At 44.7% G+C, this 20,458-nt stretch overlaps 1 protein-coding gene across 1 annotated transcript in view; it reads left to right on the top strand.

The window, feature by feature from the left end:
- The first annotated feature begins 436 nt into the window (after window positions 1-436).
- The window catches only part of LOC147098477 (A disintegrin and metalloproteinase with thrombospondin motifs 14-like), a 48,571-nt gene continuing 28,549 nt past the window's right edge, over window positions 437-20,458 (top strand). Inside the window, exons 1-2 of the mRNA XM_085969982.1 lie at window positions 437-2,618; window positions 18,039-18,182. Coding sequence (XP_085826108.1) covers window positions 2,533-2,618; window positions 18,039-18,182 — 230 coding nt within the window. The 5' untranslated portion in view covers window positions 437-2,532. The remainder of the gene's footprint in view (window positions 2,619-18,038; window positions 18,183-20,458) is intronic.

The following is a 20,458-nucleotide window of genomic DNA, read 5'->3' as shown; positions in this document are numbered from 1 at the left end:
CTCTCTCTCACACTCCCAATCTCTCTCTCTGTCTCTCACACTCCCAATCTCTCACTCCCAATCTCTCTCTCTCTCTCACTCCCAATCTCTCTCTCACTCCCAATCTCTCTCTCTCTCACTCCCAATCTCTCTCTCTCTCACTCCCAATCTCTCTCTCCTTCCCTCTCTCTCTCTCTCTCCTTCCCTCTCTCTCTCTCTCTCTCCTTCCCTCTCTTTCTCCTTCCCTCTCTCTCCTTCCCTCTCTCTCTCTCTCCTTCCATCTCTCTCTCCTTCCCCCCCTCTCTCTCTCTCCTTCCCTCTCTCTCTCTCTCCTTCCCTCTCTCCTTCCCTCTCTCTCATTCCCTCTCTCTCTCTCTCCTTCCCTCTCTCTCTTCCCCCCAGTCGCTCCCTCTCTCCCAACAACAACATGCCCTCGAGAAAGCCTCGGCACCGCCGGGCTCCCCCAGCTAGTATATATATATCACATATTTGCTGAGGTAGAAAGTGTTAATCACAGTGGCATGATTTTCTGAGTGGGTCTTGTGATAATTTTGGAACCTTTTGCAAAATTAACAACATTTTTATGAAAGAACTTTAAAAATGCACTTCAAATATGTTTCAATTTTAATATAAGCAGAGATAGGATGGGTATTACTGGCCTTCCCTTTTATGAATACAACCTTAATTAATTAATTCTGACTCAAGCTATTAGCATTACTAATGGAGGTCTAGATTCCCCATCTTACTGCTATCTATCGTGTGCCTTTTAAATCTGTTCTCTTATTAGTAGAAAAGTTATTTAAATAGTATTGTAGCTCATTGTATCAAAAGCTTTAATAATTTTACTTCATGTTGAAACTTTATAATCTGGTTTTCAGCTCACTCTGAAACCTGAATATGATTTCTGATTTTCCCTCCCTCACCATTTATTTAATTCCTATTTTTGTCTCCCTTCTCTGGGCCAAGACTGGAGGCAAAGGACCTGCTCCTGGGGATTTACTAAAGCCATTCTTGAACTGGCCCCTGGGAAGGCCACAGAAGTGGCTGAGGTAAATTTGCCTCCAGTTCTTCTTCCCACTGTGTCTGCCTCTACTGGTAGCGCTAAGATACAGATTTCAAGTGGTGAACTGTGGGCATCGACCTGTGTTCTGCCATTCCCTGGAAAAGTACTTTGGGACATCTATGCACTGTGCCCAAGTGTGATCTTTTAGAATTGGATTTCTGGATTTTTACAGTCAGTTTTATAGCTAACTTCAGGTGTTATCGATTGTGATACCTGTAGCTCTAATTTCCTTGAAATTTTGTTCATTGAGAAGCCCAGGTAAAGAGCAATGGCCTATAGAACAGGACATCACAAAGGGTGAAAACAATAGGGGAGAAAGCTTAGAGCTGTTGTTTAAAGTTAATTTGAACTGGAAACTTGGTAGCACAGGCTAGACACTCTTCTGTCACTGGGACCTGAGCTGAAATCCAGCCCAGAATGGTGGCATGGAAATCTCCTGATGGAATGGTATGTCGAGTCATTTAATGTCCTGTCAACCTAAAATTTGAAGTAATTTCATATACTATGAAGACAGAGGACTAGGAGACGTCGTTCTAAGGTTGGGCTGAAATGGAAATTGCATCAATGTGAATAGGCCCAGTTCATATCAGTTTGGATTTAGAAAGGATTTGGGAACCATTTTCCAATTGTGATCTATTCCGTGCGGGGTGGCCAGTGTGCAGGGTGGGAAGATGAGAGGGATCCAGATAACTAATAGTATGAACACTTTTCCAATTGGACCCCTGGTCAGGAGTCCCAAGCTGTGGCTAATGGGCTAACCCATATGGAAGCCTTTTTTTCTTCTTCAAAATAAATAGTTTTAATGATCGAATTGACAAAGAGCGTAAGTATCCCAAGTCATTTAATGTCTTGTCAACCTAAAATTAAGTAACATACTATTATACTATGAATACTCAACATTTAGAGAGATATTTAGCTTTGGGTCTAAATTAAAAAAGAAAATAACTGGTCAATACCTCCATTAAAAGTGGAGAGAGGAATTCGATATGAGTGCATTAAGCATTTGTATGATAACATCACTTAGTAACCTCCAAGCTGCTGTTTCATTCAATATTAGTGCGGTCAATACATATACAGGAATTTAAAAAAAAAATGAAAGCAGTTAATTCCAGTTACATGTGACTTAATGCTTTAGAATCTTGAGTCTGGGATTGACAGCATTATCAAAGCCTGCGCTCAGTTGTGATTTTACTTCGAAACCATATTTAACCTTGACGCGCTTCTTATTTCACCCATCCCCCCTCCAAGATAAAGGCTACTTGAACATGGTGTAGAATTCTTTATTGAGTAAACAAACTATGGCAAAGGAGACATTGTTTTAATGATACTTTAGCTTACAGTTTGAGTCTTCCGGAGGATTTACACAGCTGAGAGATTTATAAGCTGGTGAGCTGTAGCTCTAAGTGTGCGTGAAATGGATTTGCGCAGTTTCAGCTTTCTCATGAACCCTCTGCTCTGTATTGTGCTCAGGTTATGCTCCAGTGACGGGCATGTGCCATCCACTCCGAAGCTGTACACTCAATCATGAAGATGGATTCTCCTCTGCATTTGTGGTAGCCCATGAAACCGGTCATGTGTAAGTGTGATATTATTATGCAGATAGTAGGTTAGAGAATTAAATGTTGCAGTATCTGTTCCAGCCACATCAAGGAGTATCTCATTGATCCTGCCCAACTCTGATTGGCATTCTCCTGCGCAGGAGAGAGCTCTGCGCATGTGTACTTGCATGTCAAGCTCCTTCTCTGGCCCATTACAACAAAAAGCTTGGACACCCCAACTTAGGGGTTAAACTTTTTTTTAGCTCCAGCTAAAGTTAAATCAGTTTCCCCTTGGTCTTCTCTGCACCAATAATAGCGCTGATCAAACAACAGGAGAATTAGGGCAGTAGTGCTCTACAGTAACCATTTTTCCACAACTGGCGAGCAGAAAATCAGCAGCAGTACACTCCCAAGTATCGATGTGACAAACATTAGCCCCAGGACACTTAAAGGTTAGCACCAGTTAGTAACTAATTTCTGTGACATTGCTTGTGGACTGTAAATTCATGCGACTTTCTCGTCCTTTCCTAGACTCATTCTTTTTCCATCCCTCTGTGTCTTTCTGTTTTCCCTTTTTTCCTCTTTCTCCTTATGGCTCTTAACACTTTCAGTGTGATGTCTGTATCTCTGTTTATTCCTTATTCTTTCCTCACCATTCCTCTCACTCTTTGGACTGAATTTTGCCAGCGCTCAGAGTGCGGGCTTGGAGGCGGGTCCGCTGTCAAAATAGCAAAGATTGACCGGGTAAGAAACCCGCTGTCAACCCACCTCCACGCGACTCTCCCAGGTGTCGGGACTGTCTGCACAAAACTGACCCGACACCAAGCGGCGGGAGAGACAATTTAGATCATTAAATGGCTTGTTAACAGCCAATTTCATGCTATTTTGAGCCTACCTTGTAATTTTACGTGCTTTCCCCCACGGGTTACCCGCTGCTCGGGGAACACGCCAGCTCACCCTGTCATGAGTTGAGTCTGCTTTGATTTATCTGATAATCTGACAGCTGCAGAAGTGGTATAAAGGATACCATGTTGCTCTCTATCCAGTGGCACCTCCTTGGAACAACCTCTCCTCATGAACAGATCGCTTCTGTCATCTCAACTGCAGCTGCCATCTATTCCAGCAACATCGGTGCCCTTGATAAAATCTCACCTTGGTCCTTTGAACCCTTCCACGATCAGCCCCAACACCAACATCACCAGGCACACCAACATCACCAATAACCTTCTCCGCCGTTACCTGATGCTGCACAGGAAAACAGGGCATCAGCACCTGACAACATTGCTGCCCGGGAGGCCAGCGATGGCATCACCATGGCCAGATTTACTTCACTTGACGCTGTAAACCCTGGCTGCCACATGATGCACCAGGTTGACACCATCCCACACCCGCACCATAAAGCACCCCTATAATGTCCAAGCCATTCATTTCACACTCATCACAATAGTGGTGGGGGGCGGAGGCGGCGGGGGGTGGGGCGGGCGGGGGGGGGGGGGCGGGTGGGTGATCTACTGAGATCATTGAAAGGTTGGCACCACTGTAGCCAGGGACTCTTGACGACATCCCTGCTTGTGCCCTCCTGTGCAATGTGCAACCAGACTGCGTTGATCTCCTGGGGAGGTCTCTTCCGCCCATGGGAAGGGAAGAGAATCTCCCTGCGTGCTGTGACTCCCTCCATAAGCATATGGAGGAGTCATGCGTGAGTCTGGGGTGCAGACGTGCACCTTTGTGCAGTGTTTGCAGCACCTCAATGCTGCAGAACACTGACAGCACAACTGTCAAAATCAATGTGGCCGTGGTCCCTTTAAGGAAACCGGCTGATGACGCGTTATCAAATTATGTCATCAGACCCGCTTTCTGTTAATTGGCCGAGAACCCCACAGGGCGGGCTTAACAAGGCCAACCTACGGAAAATCATTTTCAGAGAGTAGCTGCAGACTGGAGCGGGTCCGGAACCCGCCAATCAGCTCTCATCGTGCCTCCGCAGGGAAAATCCTGCCCTTTCTATTCGCTTCTTTCCGTCTTTATGTCCTTCCTGTCATACAAGTTTCCCAGTGTGTCTCGGATGCTCAAAAACATGAGACAATATATTCTGGGTTGCAAGTTGGTAAGGGGATCAGGTAGGGAGGAACTAGTAGAGACAGGCATCAATATGCATGCATGAGAGAGAGAGAGGGGCAAAGTAAAGTTGGAAAAGGGTAATCATTAGGGCAGGAGAGCTGGGTAGGGGAACTACAGCCCAAAGGAGGCATTAGGTTGGGGGTGGTGCATGAGAGACAGTCGGTAGAGTGCTGCTGCTTGGGAATGGGGAAGAGGGGGAACTAAGTTTGAGAGTAATTAGGGGACTGGGGCCTGGCAGAGCTGAGGTTTGTAAGCAGTGGTTGTGGTCTGGGGGCTGTGAGGACGTTGATATGGGACTGAGTGCTTGGATTATGGAAGGGAGAGGAAGAGGTTGATGCCTGTGAATACTGAGGAAGAGTGGAAGAGCCCAAGGGGGTAGAAAGCATTCTGGAAGTTGGGATCTGGGAGCACTCCTCACATTCAATTAGTTTGGTATTGTCTCTGAATTTCACTAGTTCTCAGAATTCACCACAAAGTACTTGTACATAGCTAGTTGTTGCCACATTTTTCTTTCTCAAAACATCTTCATGAAAATGTTCCTTTATACAGAAATTGACCTTATTCTCAGGGTTTCAGCTTCGTTTTCCCAGTGAGATTCATTACAATGCTCTAGTTTCTCAGTTATTTAACATTCATAATGTTCTACTGTTAAATTGCCCTAATTCTCTTTGTTACAAGGCTTTAATTCATTATAGCAATTTCTCTCCACTCGTCGCCAGGCTGGTTTTGTTTTTTCTGATGCCTCACTTAGCTATTCAGTTTTATTTTATTCTCTTTGCTTGCTGCTTGTGATAGTCTTGTTGCCACATTTGTAACAATATCACCTCTCAATGATTCCCTGCATTGCTTTCTTTCTTGCAGCCACGTACAATGATAACTTGTAGTTTGTTGCCATATTCTGTTTTGCACAATAATTTGGTCTGATACTCATGCAGCTTTTGATTCTCATGAGGATGTGCCACAATGATTGTGGCTCGTAATTGCAAGAGTCTGTAGTGACACTTATCTCTTGCATTTGTTTGCACAACACTTCTGCCTCAGACATCCGAAGCTCCACTCAGGGTCCTCTTGATTCTCAAAGATCTGCCATTCTTGTTACTTGCTTTCCACAGTGGTTCGCTATAGCACTCTCCTGTTTCTTGCAGAGCCTGATGAGCACCTTCCTGCTTCTGAGAGCTGATCCCAGAGCCTCTCGATCCTTGCAGGTGATGGTGGCCACTCTTTCATTTCTTGGTTGGATTGATGGCTCCCCTTGCAGAAGAGTTGGCTGTTTTCTTGTTTCTTGCAGGAAGCTATTTGGCATTGTCCTCTTTCTTTTGCAAATGTTGATTGTCAATTTAAGTGTTTCCTACAAGAAGTCACAGTAGTGTTCTTGTCTCTCACTGATTTACCAGTGCCAACCGCTCTAGCAGAATGTTACTGGATTCTCCTATTTCTCAATGCTCACACATTTATTACTAATAACACTTCATTGCAACACTTTTTTGCTCAAATTGCTTTCAATATTTTGTCACCAGCCTTTCAGTGTGTGGGTTTGTCACCAGCCTTTCAGTGTGTTTTCACACGGTTCTCTCTCCTCGGGTACTGTCCCCCTCTCCCTGAAATCTGCCGTCATCACCCCCTCCTCAAAAAACCAACCCTTGACCCCGCCGTCCTTGCAAACTACCGCCCCATCTCCAACCTCCCTTCCCTCTCATGTCCTTGAACAAGTTGTCGCCTCCCAAATCCGTGCCCATCTTTCCCACAGTTCCATGTTTGAATCCCTCCAATCAGGTTTCCGCCCCTGCCACGGTACCGAAATGGCTCTCATCAAAGTCACAAATGACATCCTTTGTGACTGTGACAAAGGTAAACTATCCCTTCTCGACCTGTCTGCAGCCTTTGACACGGTTGACCACTCCATCCTTTTCCAACGCCTCTCCACCATCATCCAGCTGGGTGGGACTGCATTCGCCTGGTTCCATTCTTATCTATCTAATCGTAGCCAGAGAATCACCTGCAACGGCTTCTCTTCCCACTCCCACATCGTTACCTCTGGTGTACCCTAAGGATCTATCCTTGGCCCCCTCCTATTTCTCATCTACATGTTGCCCCTTGGTGACATCATCCGAAAACACAGCGTCAGTTTCCACATGTACGCTGATGACACCCAGCTCTACCTCACTACCACTTCTCTCGACCCCTCCACGGTGTCTAAATTGTCAGACTGCTTGTCTGACATCCAGTTCTGGATGAGCAGAAATTTTCTCCAATTAAATATTGGGAAGACCGAAGCCATTGTTTTCAGTCCCCGCCACAAACTCCGTTCCCGAGCCACTGACTCCATCCCTCTCCCTAACATCTGTCTGAGGCTGAACCAGACTGTTCGCAACCTTTGTGTCATATTTGACCCCGAAATGAGCTTCCGACCACATATCCGCAGCATAACTAAGACCGCTTATTTCCACCTCCGTAACATCGCCCATCTCCGCCCTTGCCTCCGCTCATCCGCTGCTGAAACCCTCATCCATGCCTTTGTTACCTCTAGACTTGACAATTCCAACGCACTCTTGGCTGGCCTCCCACATTCTACCCTATGTAAATTTGAGGTGTTCCAGAACTTGGCTGCCCGTGTCCTAACTCTCACCAAGTCCCGTTCACCCATCACCCCTGTGCTCGCTGACCTACATTGGCTCCCGGTTAAGCAACGCCTGGATTTCAAAATTCTCATCCTTGTTTACAAATCCCTCCATGGCCTCGCCCCTCCCTGTCTCTCTAATCTCCTTCAGCCCCACAACCCCCCGAGATATCTACACTCCTCTAATTCTGACCTCTTGAGCATCCCTGATTATTATCGCTCAACCTTTGGCGGCCGTGCCTTCTGTTCCCTAGGCCCTAAGCTCTGGAGTTCCCTGCCTAAACCTCTCTGCCTCGCTACCTCTCTTTCCTCCTTTAAGACGCTCCTTAAAACCTACCTCTTTGACCAAGCTTTTGGTCACCTGCCCTAATTTCTCCTTATGTCGGTGTCAAATTTTTTGTCTTATAACACTCCTGTGAAGCACCTTGGGACGTTTTACTATGTTAAAGGCGCTATATAAATACAAGTTGTTGTTGTTTGGGTTTGTCACCAGCCTTTCCGTGTGCGGGTTTGTCACCAGCCTTTCGGTGCGTGGATTTGTTACCAGCCTTTCCTTTCTCACAGATTCACTGTTGTGCCATTTTTGCCTTGGTGAATTTTGCTGAGATGTTCTCTGAGTTTTTATGTGGTTTGGTTTAGCACACCTATTGCTAAAAGGAATTTCTAATGCCATCTTTGTTTGTTGCACAGTTTTCCGCTAGACCAAAGGGGAATCTTTTTGCATTGTTGATCAATTGCATCGCGTTAATAATATTTTGTAGAAGTCAGAAAATTATATTGCATTAGTGCCATTTTCATGCAGTGTGGAAAATTAGAGCTTTATCACAGTCTACCATAGAGCAGAAAGGAATGTCGATGGAACTTAACACCTGTGAGCAATATCTTCATGACATCTCTTTGATTTCTTCAATCCATCTTCAAAACATCATTTATATAGCTTGAAGATTTCAGTGCTAGAGTTCACCAATTACGTACAAAGGTAGAAATTGCAGTCAGTACTGTTCTCGTATGTTTAATGCACTCATACCAAATTCCTCTGCACCATTTTAAAGTAAGTTAATATCTTTGCTAACATAGCACAGAAGGGAATTATGGTACAAGTGAGTTATGTGTTCATACGATAACAACATTGATTGAAATCTCTGCCTCATATGCAATAAACCCAACAGTCCTGGCATCTTGTAGTAGACTGAATTATGAAGGTTTTTTTGTTTACTCTAACATACTCTGTTTTTAAAAAAAAAAAAAAATAATGTAGAAAATTTTTTGCAAGATTTTTATAGGAACCCTTACATTGACTTTGAACTGTAGACATCGAAAATGCACTGCAATGAAAGTTGCAGTTAAATGCAGTGATCACGGTGAAGGTTGTGTATGAGCACCATCTACTGGATCCAATTAGAAAGGCTCCTACTTATTGATGTTCAAACTCCCAAAGACGACAGCAGTACAGTTGGAACACAGTAATATAGGAGCAGGAGTGTGCCTTCAGCTCCTTGAGCCGGTTCGGCCATTCAATTTGGTCACAGCTGATCTGTACTTTAACTCCATTTACCCACCTTTGCTCCAGATCCTTGATCTCCTTACCCAAGAAAGGATATACTTGTCTTGGAGGAGATGCAACAAAGGTTAATTCCTGGGATGAACGGTTGTCATATGAGGAGAGATTGAGTAGAATGGGCCTATATTCTTCAGAGTTTAGAAGAATGAGATTCTGAGGGGAATTGACAGGGTAGATGCTGAGAGGTTGTTTCCCCTGGCTAGAGAGTCTAGAACTAGGTATCATAGTCTCAGGATAAGGGGTCGGCCATTTAGGGCTGAGATGAGGAGAAAATTCTTCACTCAAAGGGTTGTGAATCTTTGGAATTCTCTACCCCAAAGCCGGGCTGTGGATGCTCAGTGAATGAGTATGTTCAAGACTGAGATCGATTAGATTCTTGGGCATTAAGGAATATGGGGATCAGGCAGGAATGTGGAGTATATGCAGAAGTTCAGCCATGATCTTACTGAATGGCGGAGCAGGCTCGTGAGGCCATATGGCCTACTCCTGCTCCTAATTCTTTTGTTCTTGGATCCCTTGATACCTATACCCAACAAAAAGCAGTTTATCCAGTTTGAAAGAAAGTGGAAACCTTGCAATTTTATTTTTCATGACCTTAGAGCTTCCTAAATCGCTTCAAAGCCAATTAATTCTTTTTGAAGTTAGTCACTATTGTGATGTGTGGAAATGTGGCAAGCCATTTGTGCAGAGAAAGATCCCACAAATAGGATTGAGGTAAAGGACCAGACAATCTTGTGTTAGTGATGTTAGTTGAGAGATAATGGTTGAGCAGGACACTGGGAGAAATCCTCTGCTCTTCGAATAGTTCCATTGGATCTTTTACATCCATTTGAGGGCAGACAGGGCCTTGGTTTAGCATGTCATCTGAAAGACAGCACCTCCAACAATACAGGACTCCTTCAGTATTACACTGAAGTGTCTATCTAACTAGCCCAGTAACAGGCCCACTGCATGCAGCTCTTGCTACCAGCTCCAAGAAAGTATTTCCCCTATTATGAAGGGCCTCTGGGCCCTGGGACAGAGTGGATTTTGAACAGGCTGGAAACACATTGGTTGCTGAGTGGAATTGCTGTGCCTGCAAGCCCTTGGATTTGCTTATTTCAGTATCAGGAACCATGGATGATTTTCAGTTCAGTGATCTTTTCTGCATTCCTCCTGGCTCTTTGTTTCCATGGAAACACCTCCTTCAGACCTCTGCCTTTTGGATAGCTTCTGGACTCACTTGCCCTCCACACCTGCCTGCGAACCTAGACATCAGTTCGTCGTTGACTCCATCCTACCTGCGTCAACTTTATCCCACCGCAGGACCTCGAACTTTAACTCTGGACTCCCTCCAATTGGCTCCTCTCTATTCCCTGTTTATTACCAGAACAGATCTATCTTAATCTTGTATATTATCACGCCTATGTAGCTTGTATTCCCTGGCTCCAGTCATGTGCGTGTTTTGGACTCTGGACCCGAGCCCATCATTTCTATTTCCCCTTTTCTCTTTTTTATTCTTTTCTCTTTATCCCTCCTAGGCCCTGCTATCCTGTTGTCATATCTCCTTTTGCTTTTCCTCTCTCGGGTGCTCTGCCCTCTCAAATCGCTACCCTTCAGCACTCCTCGACCTTCCTACTCTCCTACTGCCTCTCTCTTGGATAAGTCTATAGCTTCCCTCTGTGGATCTCTTGTCATCCTTCAAAGGGCCCATCAAAGCACTCTCCTTACGAGCAGCAACCCCAACTGACCCAACCTACTCTCTCGCCGACCTTCCCATCCAGCGCGCCCTCTGGTTGCTAATCTTGCCAACCTCCTCCCTGTCCCACTCACCCCTCCCAATGCTGACCCTGTGGACTCTGCCAGCGGATTAGCTATCACTGTCCCTTTCTGCGTCTCCCTCCAGAACAACCATTCACATGTGAACAAGGCCCTTGCCATCCATGAGCTTATTGTGGATGATTGCATTGACATCATGGCCTTGACGGAAACCTTGCTGAAGGGTGATGTCATCTTTCCCCTTAATAAAGCTTCCCTGCCTGGCTATACCTTCCATCGCTTGCCTTGCCTAAACTGCCGCGGTGGCGGTGTAGCCCTTATTACCAAATCTCTCCTTGGTCTGTCCCCCTACTCCTCTGGCAACTTCTCCTCCATTGAGCATCTCCCCTTGTTTCACCCCTCTCACTTCTCATTTAAAATCCTCGTTCTCTACTGCTCACCCAAGTATCATGACAATATTCTCACTGAGATATCTTCACTGCTTTCCTCCCTCAGCCTCTGTACCGAGCAACTTCTCATCCTTGGTGTTTTCAACCTCCATCTCAACTTATCATGATCTCTCTCCTCTGATTTCACTGCCCTCCTATCCTCCCTTGATCTCTCCCTCCATATTAACTCACCTACCCATATCGTGGCCACTCCCTCGACCTTGCCATCTCACGTGGCCTCGCTACTCCCATCGTGTCAATCACAGATAAAGTCATCTCTGATCGTTTCCTTGTTTCCTTCTCCACCCACGTTCCCCTTCCCCCTCCCAACCCCACTTCCTTCTGTGTCTGCCCTGGGAAAAACTCTTCCCCTCAAGTTACTTACAACTGCACTTTCAAATTCCCAACTGTCTAGCCTTTGGCCCTTCATTCATCATCACATTTCTGCAGCTACCAATCTGTTCAGTCAAACCCACACCTCCATTTTTGATGCCCTTGTCTCCATTAAAACCATTACTCTCTCTCACCTTGGTCGTTCTTCCTGGTATGGCCCTCATCTCCGCTCCCTTAAGTCCAAGGGGCGCAGACTTAAATGTCTATGGCAGACAACTGGCTTAACCATTCATCGCCAGATCTGGCTGGGCCACATAACATAGAAACATAAAAGATAGGAGCAGGAGTAGGCCCCCATGTTAGTTGTATTGTTGACGGTTCCCTCTCCTCAGATACAGTCACCCTCCCCTTCAAATCCGCTCTTCTCAAAAGCCCATCCTTGACCCCTCTGTCCTTGCAAACAACCACCCCACCTCCAACCTCCCTTGCCTCTCCAAACTGCTTGAATGTGTTGTCGCCTCCCAAATCTGTACCCATCTTTCCCGCAATTCCATGTTTCAATTCCTCCAGTCGGGTTTCTGCCCCGCCACAGTACTGAAACAGTCACGAATGACATCCTGTGTGATTGTGACAGCAGTAAACTGTCCCTCCTCATCCTTCTCAACCTGTCTGCAGCCTTCAACACAGTTGACCACACCATCTTCCTCCAACCCCTCTCCACTGTCGTCCAGCTGGGTGGGACTTCCCTCTCCTGGTTCCATTCTTAACTATCCAGTCATAGCCACAGAGTCACCTGCAATGGCGTCTCTTCCCGCTCCCACACTGTTACCTCTGGAGTCTCCTAAATATCTATTGTTGGCCCCAATGAGCCCTGTAATTTTGTTTGGCACCGCGCGGGCCATTCAAAATACCCCACGTGTGGTTTTTTTTCATTGAAAAGCCGGCTGCGCGGGCGTCCCTGGAGCAGGCCGTGCAGCTTACAGGGAACATTGGTTGGCCCCCTCCTATTTCTCATCTACATGCTGCCCCTCAGCGATATATCCGAAAGCACGTCATGTACACTGATGACACTCAGCTCCGCCTCTCTCGACCCCTCCAGTACTGGGTGAGCAGAAATTTCCTCCAACTAAATATTGGGAAGACCAAAGCCATTGTCTTCGGTGCCCACCAAAAACTCTGTTCTCTAGCTTCCGACTCCATCCATCTCCCTGGCAAATGTCTGAGGCTGAACCAGACCGTTCGTAATCTTGGTATCCATATTTGGCACAGACATGAGCTTCCAACTACATATCTACTTCATCACCAGGACTGCCTACTTCCACCTCTGCAACATTGCTCAACTCCGCCCCGCCTCCACTCATCTGCTGCTGAAACCTGTAATCATGCCTTTGTTACCTTTTCGACATGGCTATTTCAATGCTCTCCTGGTCGGCTTCCCATCTTCCACGCTACATAAACTGGAGCTCATCCAAAACTCTGCTGCCCGTGTCCTAACTCGCATCAAGTCCCATTCACCCGTCACCCCTGTCCTCGGTGACCTACATTGGCTCCTTGTCTGGCAATGCCTCAATTTAAAAATTCTCATCCTTGTTTTCAAATACCTCCATGGCCTCACCCCTCCCTCTCTCTAACCTCCTCCAGCCCTATAAGCCTTCAGGAGCTCTGCGCTCTTCCAATTCTGCCCTCTTGAGCATCCCCAATTTTAATCACTCTACCACTGGTGGCCGTGCCTTCAGCTGCCTAGGCCCTAAGCTCTGCAATTCCCTCCCTAAACCTCTCCGCCTCTCTACATCTGTCTCCTCCTTTAGGGCGCTCCTTAAAACCTACCACTTTGACCAAGCTTTTAATCATCTGTCCTGATATCTCCTTATGTGGCTCAGTGTCAAATTTTGTTCGATAGCACTCTTATGAAGCGCTTTGGGACGTTTTACTACATTAAAGGTGATATATAAATGCAAGTTGTTGTTGTTGTTGTTGAGTGTAGACCTTCCCCCAACAAACCTATGTCTGACGCACCAGTGTTGCGTGTCGCAATGCGAACGAGTGATATTTGGCCTCTGCTTAGAGAAATACTAAGTACGATGTGGGAATTCTAAGAGGCTCACTCAGCACCTCCTCCAAACTACCTATGAAGACGCGCAACAGTGACCCAACCATATACAGACTAGGAACCCCAACTCCAGGACCATTTGCCCAACTGAATCCCTAGGACCCAGAACCAAATAGTGCGCTTTAGCCTTACACTTGCATTACTCTCAGTACAAGTACACTTTGCCAATAACCTTGAATGTATCAATAAACTCTATCCCACAAGCACTATATAATGTAAATGCACAGTGACTTCAGAGTACTGTATGTTCCTGAATATTAAACTCTCAATATAATAAACTTTATATAATTTTTAAAAAGCCAAACTTACTTTTCCTGTGCCAACATTGATTTCTAAAACAGTTTAGTTTGCAGTTTAACTAAATGAAATACAGATGTTGCACAGCATAATATTTACATAATAGCAGCTTCGAAAGGATCAGTCAATGTATGTTTCTTGTGCATAAACACTGAATGGTAAAGACCATCTTTGGCCGTTGGTATTCTCTGAGGAGCAGAATGATGTCTTCTGCTTGTTGATGTGAGAAAATGATGCTCCGTTATTTAACTTGTTTGTTATGAAGGAAATGCATGTGTCCTGAATAAGTATTGGCTGGGGTATACTGTGACACGTGTATATGTGTGTGTGTATGTGTGTGTGTGTAAAGAGGGGAGGGAGTAATAAATAGCTTTGCAAAATGAATGGATGACTTTGCAAAGCATTTGTGGTCCCAAAGGATTGAATTCACTTTAGTAATTCAGCACCATCATGACTTTTACATATAGTGTACAGTATTACTTTAATTCTTGGCATCTTTGTGAAAGATGCCAGCTGCCACGTTGAATTATGTGAACTACTTAGGTGAAAGCAAGCAGCACACACATTTCTGTAGAGCCTCGCCACATCCTATGGCTGTCTCAAAGCACTCCTTAGCTAGAGAATTACTTTTGAAATGCATTCACTGTCATTATAGAGGTATGCATAGCAGCCAATTTTGGCACAGCAAGATCCCACAAGCAGTAAATAAATAAATGACCAGATAACCGGATTTTGATAGTGTTGGTTAATGTTGGCCAGGTCACCAGGAAATTAATCTGCTCTTCTTTAAATAGTGTCATGGGATCTTTTATATCCATCTGAATAGGCAGACTATTTAAAAGATGGCACCAACAATGGCATTGAAATGTCGGCCTCGATTATATGGTCACGTCCATGGTGCAATGTAAATGCCACAATGTTCTGATTCAGATGCAAGCATGCTATTAACTGACCCAAGCTGGCACTTGATAATTTGCAAAAAGGAGCCATAGATTTGACAGTAAAGGTTCAAAATTAGAATAGAGGTATCATTGCCACAGATGAAAAATTACAGGAACATTATAATGCATGCATTGATGTCGGCACATTCAAAACACAAGGTTTTTCATTTCTGAAAAAGCACTTTATACATTGTCCATAAATAGATTCACGTATTAGGAATGGCCAATTGGGAACTCTGGAGGGGTACCCCAGCATCACTCAACACCTTCAGGGCAGGGAGGGAGAAAAATAGCTGGAAGCTCTTCCACTGATCATTATTCACACTGTAGCATGTAACAAGTCCTGTCATAGGATTGGAATTCTGAAATATCACAACGTGGACTTTCTAATTCTGCAGTCTGGGATCCTCAGTCTTCCTGGTCAGGCCAAATATTATGGGCACGTCCACATGGCTAAATGATAACCAGTGAAGAAACAACAAGCAACACATCTCACTGTATTGGCCTCTAACACAAAGTGAACTTACAAATGAATTCACCTGCCTTTTGTATGGTACAGAATCATCAAAATTTATGGCACAGAAGGAGGCCATTCGGCCCATCGTATCCGTGCCGGCTGAAAAAGAGCTCTCCAGCCTAATCCCACTTTCCAGCTCTTGGTCCGTAGCCTCGTAGGTTATGACACTTCAAGTGCATATCAAAGTACTTTTTAAATGTGATGAAGGTTTCTGTCTCTACCACCCTTTCAGGCAGTGAGCTCCAGACCCCCCACCACCCTCTGGGTGAAAAAAAGTTCTCCTCAACTCCCCTCTAATCCTTCTATCAATTACTTTAGATCTATGTCCCCTAGTTATTGACCTCTGCTAAGGGAAATAGGTCCTTCGTATCCACTCTATCTAGACCCCTCATAATTTTTTACACCTCAATTAAGTCTCCCCTCAGCCTCCTCTGTTCCAAAGAAAACAACACCAGCCTATTCAATCTTTCCTCGTAGCTAAAATTCTCCAGTCCTGGCAACATCCTCGTAAATCTCCTCTGTACCCCCTCTGGTGCAATCACATCTTTTCTGTAATGCGTTGACCAGAACTATACGCAGTACTCTAGCTGTGGCCCAGCTAGTGTTTTATACAGTTCAAGCTTAACCGCCCTGCTCTTGTATTCTATGCCTCCGCTAATAAAGGAAAGTATCCCGTATGCATTCTTCAACCTGTCCTGCTACCTTCAGGGATCTGTGGACATGCACTCCAAGGTCTCTCTGTTCCTCTACACGTCTCAGTATCCTACCATTTATTGTTAATTCCCTTGCCTTGTTAGCCCTCCCCAAATGCATTACCTCACACTTCTCCGGATTGAATTCCATTTGCCACTGTTTGTGCACCTGACCACTCCATTGAACTCTTCCTGCAGTCTACAGCTTTCTTCCTCACTATCAACTACATGGCCAATTTTAGTTTTAGGAATGGAAAGTTGACTTTACTTCTGCTAGCGACTCTATGTGCCAATTTCCCAAACGCAGCTGGGACGTCAGGTTGGGGGAAGGCTAAGTTTCAGATCCTCCCCAGTGAGAGGGGAAATCCGAGTGACATCACCACGGCTCTTGTGCAGCACCCAGTGGCCAGTTGCAAAGCAGCATTAACAGATGTGTTGGAGCAGATCACCTGCACCTCTTGGTTGGAGAATGGTGTGTACCATGGGGTGAGGATAGATCATCTAACGAGTATTTATCAGCCGAGATTTTTCAATCAACATTATTTTAAAGCCAACATTAATCTGTTTAAAATGAGTTAATGTCGGTATTAAGATATTCCCAAACAGATAATCTGGGGTATAGAGAGCACAGGAAATGTTGTAATACTAAGAGATATAGATACTTCCTGAACATTTGCAGGATCAATGTGGGAACAACTTGCTTTATGCGAACTTGAAATTTGGCAGAAACAGCAAGCCAAAGTGAGTTTGACAAAGGATGAGTTGTCAGGAAAATTTAAAATCTTGGTAAAGGGGCCCAATAGCATAGCGAGTTAAAATATGGTCCTTTCAACTCTGGGACTTCAGTTTGAATCTAGTCCATACTCACTATTCTGCTAGTAAGTATCCTTCGTCACATGAGGTAGGGCAGTTTTGATCCATTTGTGGGCCCGCAACACACAATTAAACATAATTTGCAGCCAATTTGGCACTGGATTGACAGCCCCACTCAGAGCACATAAGGGCAGTTGGTGTGGAAACTGGGGAAAAAACATATTGGTACAGCAGAGGGTGCTGTTCCGTGATTGCAGCAGTGTAACGAGAGCTCCAGTCTGTATTTATCAGAGCTCCAACTGACCTAGGAGTGCATGAAGCTGATACCAGATGTAAAAATAGATATCTATGATGAACCAACATATTCAAAGCAAGCTATTCATTTAACTGGATGGTCTGATACTTACAGTTTTGTAATATTAGGGATGGAGAAAATTTAGGTTAATGGGCATGGATCTTCAATTAAATTGTGAGGCCCTGGAAAAGCATGATTTAGAGCAGGGAATGATGTGTTGCACCTGAATTTCAACTCTCTGAGGATGCAGGGAGGGGGGGCAGAAGAGGGTGTAGAATGGCACTTGCCAGGAAGAAGTTAGGAAAACTGTATTGATTAAATAGGGAGACTAGAAAGAAAGACTTGCATTTATATAGTGCCTTTCATGACCACCGGACGTCTCCAAGTGCCAATTTGCGCACAGCAAGCTCCCGCAAACAGCAATGTGAAAATGCCCAGATAATCTGTGTTTGTGATGTTGGTTGAGTGATAAATATAACTCCCCTGCTCTTCTTCGAAATAGTGCCATGGGATCTTTTACGTCCACCTGAGAGAGCAGATGGGGCCTCGGTTTAACGTCTCATCCGAAAGACGGCACCTCCGACAGTGCAGCACTCCCTCAGCACTGTGCTGGAGTGTCAGCCTAGCTTTGTGCTCAAGTCCCTAGAGTGGGACTTGAACACACAATCTTCTGACTCAGAGGCGAGTGTGCTACCCACTGAGCCACAGCTGACACTGTGGGATCTGACACTAGAAGGATCTGACGGCGGGCGAGCGGTTGCAGAGAAGGTCCGTCTATCAAATGTCGGATTTTCTTGTTTTCAGTTTTGAAAATTGTGTTTGTCCCTCTAAAATCAGTTGAATTTTTTCTACTTTAAATATAATTATGCAATAACTCTTCGGTTCATACTGAAATATTTCTATTGCATTATATAATTTTATTATGTCTTTCATGAATAAATGGATTTCTGAAATGACTGATGTGCTTGGTAACAGTTTAGGAATGGAGCACGATGGGCAAGGTAATCGCTGTGCTGATGAGACGAGTATGGGCAGCATCATGGCACCACTAGTACAGGCCGCATTCCATCGCTATCACTGGTCTCGCTGCAGCAAACAGGAGCTCAGTCGATACATACAGTAGGTCGTTATATTTTGGTATCGTAACTATCTGTAAAATTCTGTACTCTGGTGCCACATTTTAGTCAGAAATACATATATCAAAATATAGTGATATTAATCAAAATATTAAAAAGTTGCTGGATCAATATTACATGTACAGGAAACTCTTTATTATCCGGCACCAACGGGACCGGCGTGGTGCCGGTTTATCAAAAAGTCCGGATTACAGAGAGGTATAGTTAAAGGGTACGAGAGCTCCGTACACAGCAACAAATCCAGGCTTCCCTGTTGCTTAGCAACATGTGCAGGAACTCCGGCCACAGACCAAGTATCCCTGTTGCTTAGCAACAAGTGCAGGAACCCTGATTACACAGCCACAGATCGAGGAACTGCCACTAATATGAAGTAAAACTTACCTGAACCTACTCCTGAATTTTGCCGGTTAGCAGATTTCCGGTTATTTAGGTGCCGGTAAATCGAGAGTTTCCTGTACTATATAATAACTATAAAATACAACATGTTGGTTACAATTGAGTATAAGCTTGTCTTACACTACAGGTCCCTGAGTGATGCAAGACAAGGTATGACCAGAGTTATACCCCTGGTTCCTGTGTGATTCATTGTTCAGGGCCCAGAGCTCCATTCATTGGCTTCGAATGCTGGTTAAATTTTTAATGTTGGGGAGCTAACAGCAGCACCTTGTATTGATGTTCCATTAATATTAAACACATGGAAAAAAAAAACCATGCCCAGGCAGTTCAGTGGACTTTTTAAACTTGGCTTCACACTGGTCTGCAGTTAATACTGTAAAGCCCCAACAATGTGAGATTGCCACTCACCGAATTGAACTGTGGTGACTTTTCACTCAAGTTGCTGTGCAGAAATTTGCATTGATGCAAAAGCTGAAACACTTTGCATCGAAGCAGCTTATGTAGTGTAACTAGTTTCAATGTAGGAGGTAATTTTCCAATCTTGTGGTGCCGCTGGGTAGCCTAGCCTGCCAGAAGTGCATGCTGGGAATCAGCATGCTGCATTCCATTTTACATCCATTCGTAGCGCAACACTCGCAATTCCCAATTCATGCAGCCAACAAGTGAGGCTCCCCACTGGCAGTGCGCACTTAGAAAAGTACTTGTCACAACAGTGCAAAGTAGCTCCCTTATATTTAGATAACATACAAGAATACTTGAACGTATGACTTATACACCTGTTCTTGCTGTATATTATGAGGCAAATTCAGCGAGACTTCACTCCCAAATAGAGAATAGAGCCTTGCTAGCTAGACAGGAACCAGAGTCAAAACATTTGGGGCTTTGGCCCTATGTCTGACTTACGCTCTCATCTAGCAAGGCTCCGCTGCAGAAGCATAGCCTTGCTGAATTTGCCTTTGTAGACGTTACATATTATGCTGGAGGGTCCCAGATAACCTATTCAACTCCCAGCTTCTCATGATGAGCATAATGCTCCCAACTGCAAGGGATGAGAAAATTTAGTCCCAGTATCTCTGGTCTCTTCTTGGAACTATTCCCATTGGAGTAGAGAAGGATAAGAGATTTATAAGAGTTTTTTTTTAAATTATGAAGGGTTTTGATTGGGTGAATAGGGAAAGTCTGTTTCCTATGGTTGGTGAATCAATGACGAGGGGTCATCAGTTTAAGAATTTCATTAGAGAGCGAAGAAGGAGGTTGGTGGAAATGTCTCTATACAGAGGGTTGTTTGAGCATGGAGTGCTTTGCCACAGAGTGTGGTTGAGGCAGAGACATGCCTCTTTAATAGAAAAATGGCTAAGTATTTAAAACCGAGGAATATATAGGGCAGTGGAATTTAGTTTTGGATTGCTCTAGCAAAGAGCCAGCACAGACATGATAGGCTGAATGGCCTCCTGTTTTGCAGTAGATTGTTCTATGGCTCTAAACAGTGGAGCTGTGCAGGCAGGAGGCGTGCCTTCATGTCTGGAGCAAGCACACAGCGCAGGTAAGTCATGATCCTCCTAGGTAGATCAGGCATCCTGTAAAGTGCACCATTGGTATAAGTGAAGTGACCAGGGATTTTCTCTTCCTCTTGTGCCTCCAACAGTTCTGAAGCTGGGATTGAAAAGTCTCATATGGGACATTGGGGCTCAATGAGTGAAGGGCAGGGGTTGAGCCTACACCCTGCCACTCTAATATAGAGTAGCAACATGCTGCATCCCTGTTCCACAACAAATGGCTGCTTCTCTTTGACACGAAAAAGAATTAATTATTTAAAACAATATAAAATCTGAGGTGACTTAATGCACACCTAATTTCTCTCTC

The sequence above is a fragment of the Somniosus microcephalus genome, chromosome 29 (genome assembly GCF_052327205.1).
Source record: "Somniosus microcephalus isolate GS21.2 chromosome 29, FLI_Smic_1.0, whole genome shotgun sequence".
NCBI lineage: Eukaryota > Metazoa > Chordata > Chondrichthyes > Squaliformes > Somniosidae > Somniosus > Somniosus microcephalus.
This window is presented reverse-complemented; position numbering and strand designations above follow the sequence as displayed.